We start from the raw sequence: 8,958 nt of genomic DNA on the forward strand, positions 1-8,958 counted from the left end.
GAAAATTTCGGCAGCATTTCCTTCGATTAGTTCCCCGGATACTCGGGGAACTAAAGAGAAATGCTGCCAAAATTTTCTTAAATACTAAAACGCGACTAACGCGTGTTCACATCCTAATTGAGACAAAGTATTCAAAGAGTGGCGTAGGATTGTAAACCGGCCCTATATAAGCCCTAAATTCAATATTTGACCCTAAAAGTGTACTTAATTGTGTTTTCTTATAATTGCAGATGGATCGCAGTTGGATGTATGGAGCATCACGTGTTTCAGATTAATATTTGACAGGTGTTGATGAATTTATAAAAGTTGCCATGGAAGACATGACAAATACTGGAAATGTGAAGATGGCATGTCCTTGTCGTGATTGTAACAATAACCAGAAATGGTCTAACCCCGTCCAAGTGAGGAATCATTTAATCCGCCGTGGATTTAAGCAAGATTATACACGTTGGATATGGCATGGCGAGAGTTTGGAAACCGGCATAGATACTGGTACTGGTAGTAGGAATCAGGAAGACCACAATAGCGGAAGTGATGTGCAAGGCGATGGAAATGATGATATGGTGGTAGACGAATGTGGTAATCTTGATCAAATGTTACGTGATTTAGAAGATGATTTTGGTAATGATAAGCAATATCATGTATTTGAGAATTTGTATGAAGATTCTAAAAAATATTTGTATCCTGGTTGTATTAAATTTACAAAATTGCAAGGTGTATTGAAATTGTATAATCTAAAAGCATCTAATGGTTGGAGTGATAAAAGTTTTACTGCGTTATTAGAAGTATTAAGAGAAATGCTGCCGGATGGAAACGAGATACCATGTAATATTTATGAAGTGAAAAAAATGTTGTGTCCAGTGGATTTGGAAGTTCAAAGAATACATGCATGCCCAAATGATTGTATATTATACAGAAATGAGTATGTAGATCTCGATGAGTGTCCAAAATGTGGTACATCACGCTACATAAGAAGGAAAATAACCAACGATAACAGTGATGATTCTAAATTGAAAAAAGGGCCTCCGGCAAAAGCATTGTGGTACCTCCCTGTGATACCAAGATTCAAAGCTATGTTTGCAAATGCCGAAGAAGCGAAATTATTGCGTTGGCATGCGGAAGACCGAAAAAAGATGAAAAATTACGGCACCCCGCTGATTCTTCTCAGTGGAGGAATATCGACAGAAAGTTTGACTTTGGCAGTGATTGCAGAAACCTAAAGCTTGGGTTCAGTATAGATGGAATGAACCCGCATAGTAGCATGAGCAGTAAGCATAGTAGTTGACCGGGTCTATTGTGCATTTACAATCTTCCACCTTGGTTGTGTATGAAACGCAAGTACATCATGCTGACCTTACTGATATCAGGACCCAAACAACCCGGAAACGACATAGATGTGTACCTAGCACCGTTGATAGAGGACCTACAAAAATTGTGGTTACCAGGAGTGCAGATGTTCGATGCATATAGTAAGGAAACTTTCACCTTACGGGCTATGATTTTCTGCACCATTAATGATTTTCCGGCATATGACAATTTGTCGGGTTATAGTGTTAAAGGAGAAAAGGCGTGTCCTATTTGTCAAGACGATACAGACGATATGTGGTTAACTAATTGCTCTAAAACTGTGTACATGGGTCATCGTAGGTTTCTTCCTACCAATCACGCACACCGAAAGAGAAAGAAAGAATTCAACGGAAAGACCGAGAACAACAAAGCACGTTATCCATTGACCGGTAAAGAAGTTTATTCACGAGTAAAGGATATCAAAGTTGATTTAGGGAAATTTAAGAAAAAAAGGGGAAGAAAGAAAGGGGCTCCGAAAAGTTGCTGGAAGAAGAGATCAATATTTTGGGATTTACCATACTGGGAGCACTTAGAGGTTTGACATTGTCTTGATGTGATGCATGTAGTGAAAAATGTTTGTGATAGCATAGTTGGAACATTGTTGAATATTCCGGGTAAGAGTAAGGACGGAATCAATGTTCGAAAAGACATGCAATTAATGAACATACGGCCGGATCTACAACCAGGAGAGAAGGAAAGATCAGATGGTAAAAATTTGTACATATCTAAAACCCGCCATGCATACGCTGTCGAAAAAGGAAAAGATAAGCTTATGTGAATGTCTTCATGGTGTCAAAGTTCCCTCCGGATATTCTTCAAATTTTAAAAAGCTAGTTTCACTGGAAGATTTAAAATTGACAGGTATGAAGTCTCACGACTGTGATGTTTTAATGACACAGCTTCTTCCTATTGCAATTCGAGGTATATTGCCAGCGTGTGTTAGGAAGACCATCACGAGGCTTTGTGGGTGGTGATGATCGCGATAGACAATTTGTCGAGGAATACCTAACAACAGCATTGAAAGAAAACAGAGACAAAAAATTATATTCTTACCATATCATGAGGGGTTAGTTCTCTCTCTCTCTATTTATATAATTTCTTCAATTTCTTTCATTTCGTAGACATTAAAAATTATAGCATGTTTTACATAAATATGCAGTATACATTGGATATTGATTGTGCTGATGCCAAGAGCGAGCACGTTTTACGTGTTTGATTCCCTGGGTAGCCCGAAAAAAGTTTACAAGATCTTCAAAGCGCTTGAGGGGTAGGTTTTTCATATACCGCTAAGTTGAATTGTAAATCATGCTCTTTTTTTTCTTTTTTCGGATTCCATAAGGTTTGGACTTGCAAATTGAATTTATACGCTCTCACAATTGAATTCTTTTCTAACAGCCCATTCCTAACGGATTCATGCACCGGAGGACCTGGAAAAACTAGGTGGAAGTGTTCAAATGTTCAGGTAATAGTAATTAATTCAGATTTGTTCAATGGAAAAGAGATGATGTGAATAATTCATATCTTTTGACGTCATATATGTCTGTATCATTCGACATTTTGGATAGTGTCCTAATTTGAAATTTTTTAATGTAGTGCCCACGACAAGTTGGAGATTGGGAATGTGGATATTATGTCATGTTATTCGTGTATGACATAATAACTCGATTCCTTGATGTTTTTCCGAACCTCACGGTATGTATATTTTTTTTTTGGCAAAGGTATATACATAATTAATTTATCTTACGCCAAAAATATGAAATTTTGATCTTTTATCATTTGTCGCTACAAAATGCAGAACTTTCCCAAAGAGTATAACGGAGTAAACATCGAATACATACGAACAATGTGGGGTAAATATTTTTTGAGGGAAGTATTAGACGTGAAAAGTAAAACAATTTAGGACGTGTTGTTTAAACATGCTTAACTTAGATGTTTAATTTAGGATGTGTTGTTTTGTATTATTTGGTAAACTTTGTAATTTTAGGATGTGTTGTTTTGTATTATTTTTCTGGTGAACTTTGTAGTTTAGGATGTCTTGATCTCTTTATATAGGCCAGCAAAAATATATGGTAGCTGGCCAAATAACATAATTTATATTTTTTATTATTTTTTAAACATTAGTGTCGGTTTTTTATTATTTAGCCGACACTAATTAGTATTAGTGTCGGCTAATAATGAAATAACCGACACTAATGACTATTACTGTCGGTTATTTCATTAAAAGGCTGACAGTAAAAACTATTAGTGTCGGCTAATAATCATTAACAAGTTTTAAGTGTCGGTCTATAGATTTAGTATCGGCCCATTAATTATTAGCCGACAGTAATAGTCATTAGTGTCGGTTATTTCATTATTAGTCGACACTAATACTAATTAGTGTCGGCTGTTTATTAAAAAGCCGACACTAATACTTATTACTATCGGCTATTTAATACCAGCCGACACTAATTCGTATACATTTAATGTCGGTCTTTTAGAAGTATTAGTATCAGCCCCATTACTGTCGCCTAAAGTCCGATAGTAATACCCATAAAGAACCGACACTAATTTCAAGTTCTCCACTAGTGTGTTAGTCTAGATAGTTTGTACCACACTGCTTTTGCAAAGTTGCAATAGAAGAAGAGGTGTATGGCAGTTTCTATAAGACCTGTTGGACACGTTACACACTGTAGATCACAATGAAATCCTCTTCTAACCATTCTGTGATGAGTTAGCAATTTATCTCTCAGGCATAAATAGGCAAATACCCGAACTGTAGGTGGAATTGCAAGATGCCAAGTGAACTGAAACCGGCAATCTGTTTTTCCACCCGACACCATGATATCATAGAATGATTTAGCTGTGTATTCCTGCATGGTTCTTATTCCATCGCCAAATTAGTAGGTCTTGATTTTCAGAATTCAGGATAGCATTGTCTTGTAAGCTATTTTGTACTGCCATGTGCAAGGACTATTTCCTATTTGCCGGTACCGGTGCTTCCATTGAAGCCCTGATCGTATTGGACCACGAATCAAACCAGTAGGAAATTTGTTCACCTGTACCAATTTGCCATTGCGTGCTCCAATCAAACAGAGGCCTAATTTTGAGGAGTTGCATCCAAAAAAAAGAACCACTGCGCATCCAGATATGATGCATTTGATTTCTAGTTGTTGATCGGAGGGTTATTGCCACTTGGGCCCATAATGTATCTGGGCGAAATTTGTTTAAGTCATATGTAAACTAGATAATTGATTATTATACTTCAATGCTGATTTGAGACGCTTTCACAGTAATTTTACGATTTTAAAACCCTTCATTTATTAATCTTTTTAGTTTACCACAAATTTAAGAATCAAATATATATTATATATATATATATATATATATATATATATATATATATATATATATATATATTGTGTTTCAAGTTTACAATCCAACATTTTAGGATGAGATCTATGATATTCAGCATTTCAGCATATGAGAAACGACCGTGGTACCTGTTTTAAAGTTAATGGGACATTTTTAAAATTTTCAGTTGGGAAATTTTGGCGATTTCTTATGAATATATAATAAAATAGACTAAAGTCAAATAAATAATATGTAAACTATATGAAATTCTGAAAAGCATGCAGCGAAAGTCAAAATTAAAATCCAGAACATACATGTATGGGCTACAATTTCAGCTTGTACATGTCAATAAATTAGATAGTAGCAAAATCTGGGCCGTGATTTTCAGAATAACGGAAGATCCGGTAATTCTTCCTATGTTAAGAAGATGCTTAAAGTATATTTGAGGAAAGATGATAAAGTACATGAAGTTTTGATCACGGTACCGAACTACCGATGAGCAAGGGGCCAAGGGCGTCTGACCCATAATTTTTCCTTTAGCTCCTCAAATTATTTGAATTAGTAGTTCACAGGTTTGTATGAAATTAAAGAGTTTAGGAGCTAAATTTGCTGTGGCATTCTGTGTAGTTGTGTAGCGTAGCGCGACACACAAAATAACCGAATCAATCTACATCATCAAAATCTCCATACAATTCATCTATATTTCTATATTATTTTTAAATAATTTAAAAAATAAAAAAATTCTGCTTCTGACCTGCTTGTTTTGGACAGATAGTCAGTCCATAATGAATTATCAAGTTTTTTATTTTGAAAATGAAGATATAAAATATGAAGTATGATTAGGTATGAAATGCATGAGGCATTGGAACCTCATCTCTCTCTATATTATATATGTAGATGTACATATGTACATCTTTCGAAAAGGCATGAGGCATTGAAACCTCCTTCTCTCTTTATATATATGTACATGTACATGTGTACATAAAGAAAAGCGAACCACCTAACATAAACTAATTTTCCTTGACAATCTTTTGAAAGATCACTTAATTATAATTTCTTCACGGACCACTAAATTCCAGGAACAACAGAAGACACCCATAAATCAAACAAAATTCAAAGAAAAATAGAGGGAAAAGAGGTGAGAGGGTATTTTAGTCATTAATTATTTGGAGTGGCAAAATTTAAAATTAAGTAAGTTTAGAGTGGCATTAGAATGATTTCTAATTTTGGAGTGGCATTTTTCAAATTTGAAGATTTTGGAGTGGCAAATAACCAATTTTCCCTATAAATAAACATGCGATATTCTCATATCCTGCCAAGGGAGCCCACTGGGTTCTAACCATAGTTTTTGAACCTCTGTCAAACCTCGTTAGCCGAAGTGCTTAATACTTACTCGTATATGTCTGTTACCATATACAATGACCTTACACCTATTGTTGTGTGGAGGACATTGGCATATAGTAGACAGAACTATGTATGTAAGGATATATTCAATAATAATTCAAATATAACAAAATCTCAAATAAACATAAAAGAAAAATAAATATATAAAGAAATAATATAGAATTCAATACATCCAAACCCTACAGATGAGATACTTAGCAACTCAAAGCCATGACAAAATAAAATGAATAAAATACGAAAGAAATAACCACAACCCTTGAAGATTGAAGAACTCCTCCTTAGGTGACGTATTCTTCTCCTGCCTTTGACTTCAAGCGCTTCCCTTCTCTACTATAATTTCTGGACTTACACAACAAAAACATGCACCCTAAATTCTATTACAAGAGGGGTTTATATAGTATTCCTAAGGTGTAACCATGGTGGTCATTTATAGCCTCACACGCCATTTATAACTTGCCACGAATAGATGGAGGCTATCTATAGTATTTTAATACTATAAATAACATGTCACGAATAGACTTTCAATCTTAGAAAACCTGCCATAGTAGTAGGTTCGTCCTTCTATAAGGTTGCTGCTCAACGGTTGAGATTTAATCCAACCAAGACAGTCCACAGATCCAATTCGTATGCTCTGTGGCCTAGGCATCCAACCAACATACGGGTTTCTCATGCCACACGGCACCTGACTTAGCTGAATTTTCTATGTTTTTCACCATGTTGCATGTTGTGCACTTCGTGTGAGGTGTTGCATGCTTCATGTGATGCCCTATTTTGACGCTTCATTCAGAATTGACCAAAATATGACATTTTTGCTTTGTTTTTGGCCTAAATACACAACTTTCTCCAAAACCTACCAAAATAGCCTAAACAACATTTATGGTAAATAATTCGGAAAAATCGCTACTTTGCATACACTTTTTCACCATTTTTTGTACTTAAAAGTAGTGATTTTTGTTATATAAATTGGCGTTATCATATGACAAGAGAAAAGTGTAGTTTCAACTCAAATACAACACCCCAATTGAAGGCATTTCTAGCACACTAGTAGTGTCTCTAGATGGCAAGAGAAGTGGGTGGTTTCAACCCAAATATAACACTACAATTGAAGGCCATTGCCGCACACTAGTAGTGTTTGTAGATGGCAAGAGAAGAAGGTAGTCGCAATTCTAAACAACACTTTAATTGATATGATTTGCAACACTCTAGTAATGTCTCCAAATGGCAAGAGAAAATGGTGGTTGCAACCCTAATACAACACTCCAATTGAAGATGTTTGCAGCACTCTATTATTGTCTCCAAATAACAAGGGAAAAGGGTTGTTGCAACACTAATACCACACTCTAATTGAAGGTGTTTGGAGCACTCGAATTGTGTCTCCAAATGACAAGATAATAGGGCATTTACAAGCCCAATATAACACTGCAATTGAAGGTGTTCCGAGCACTCTAGTAGTGTCTCTATATGGAAAGATAATAGGGCATTTACAACTCTAATACAACACTTCATTTGAAGGTGTTAGGAGCACTCAAGTAGTGTCTCCAGATGGCAAGATAATAGGGCATTAACAATCCTAATACAACACTTCATTGGAAGGTGTTTGGAGCCCTCCATTAAGGACTTTATATAGGAAGATAATAAGGCATTTACAACCGTAATACAACACTCCAATTGAAGGTGTTTGGAGCACTCTAGTAATGTCTTTATATGGCAAAATAATAGGGCATTTACAACCCTTAATAAAACACTCCAATTGAAGGTGTTCAGAGCACTGTAGTAGTGACTCTATATAGCAAGACAATAGGGCATTTACAACCCTAATACAACACACCAATTGACGGTGTTTGGAGCACCCTAATAGTATCTCTATATGGCAAGATAATAGGGCATTTGCAATCCTAATACAATACTTTAATTGAAGGTGTTTGGAGCCTTTTAGTAGTGACTCTATATAGCAAGAAAATAAGGCATTTGCAACCGTAATACAGAACTCCAATTGAACGTGTTTGGAGCACTCTAGTAATGTCTTTATATGGCAAGATAACAGGGCATTTACAACCCTCAATAAAACACTCCAATTGAAGGTGTTCAAAGCAATGTAGTAGTGACTCTATATAGCAAGACAATAGGACATTTACAGCCCTAGTACAACATTCCAAATGAAGGTGTTTATATGGCCAGATTAGCATTTACAGCCCTAATACAACATTCCAAATGAAGGTGTTTGGAGGTCTCTAGTAGTGTGTCTATATGGCCAGATCATAAGGCATTTACAACCCTAATACAACACTCCAATTGAAGGTGTTTGGAACAGTCGAGTAGTGTCTCCAGATGGAAAGATAATCAGGCATTAACAATCCTAATACAATACTTTAATTGAAGGTGATTGGAGCCTTCTAGTAGTGACTCTATATAGCAAGAAAATAAGGCATTTGCAACCGTAATACTGCACTCCAATTGAAGGTGTTTGAAGCACTCTAGTAATGTCTTTATATGGCAAGATAATAAGGCATTTACAACCCTTAATAAAACACTCCAATTGAAGGTATTCAAAACACTGTAGTAGTGACTATATATAGCAAGACAATAGGGCATTTACAGCCCTAATACAACATTCCAAATGAAGGTGTTTGAAGGTCTCTAGTAGTGTCTCTATATGGCCAGATCATAGGGCATTTACAACCCTAATACAACACTCCAATTGAAGGTGTTTTGAGTAGTCTAGTAGTGACTCTATATAGCAGGATAATCGGGCATTTACAACCCTAATAGAATACTTTAATTGAAGGTGTTTGGAGCCCTCTAGTAGTGACTCTATATAGCAAGATAATAAGGTATTTGCAACCATAATACAACACTCTAATTGAAGGTGTTTGGAGC

At 35.8% G+C, this 8,958-nt stretch overlaps 1 protein-coding gene across 1 annotated transcript; it reads left to right on the forward strand.

The window, feature by feature from the left end:
* Window positions 1-311: 311 nt before the first annotated feature.
* On the forward strand, window positions 312-1,888 carry LOC144566640 (uncharacterized). Its single transcript, XM_078316679.1, has 2 exons — window positions 312-621; window positions 1,368-1,888. Exons 1-2 carry the CDS (start codon window positions 312-314, stop codon window positions 1,886-1,888), a joined length of 831 nt encoding a protein of 276 aa, XP_078172805.1.
* Window positions 1,889-8,958: the final 7,070 nt, after the last annotated feature.

Source organism: Carex rostrata, chromosome 15 (genome assembly GCF_964058835.1).
Source record: "Carex rostrata chromosome 15, lpCarRost1.2, whole genome shotgun sequence".
NCBI classification, from domain to species: Eukaryota; Viridiplantae; Streptophyta; class Magnoliopsida; order Poales; family Cyperaceae; genus Carex; species Carex rostrata.

Bases quoted from the DNA above. Each gene is read 5' to 3' on its own strand.
- LOC144566640 (XM_078316679.1), top strand. From the start codon at position 312: ATGGAAGACATGACAAATACTGGAAATGTGAAGATGGCATGTCCTTGT. The intron at 622-1,367 runs GTAATGATAAGC...TACTGATATCAG, and splicing joins TGATTTAGAAGATGATTTTG to GACCCAAACAACCCGGAAAC.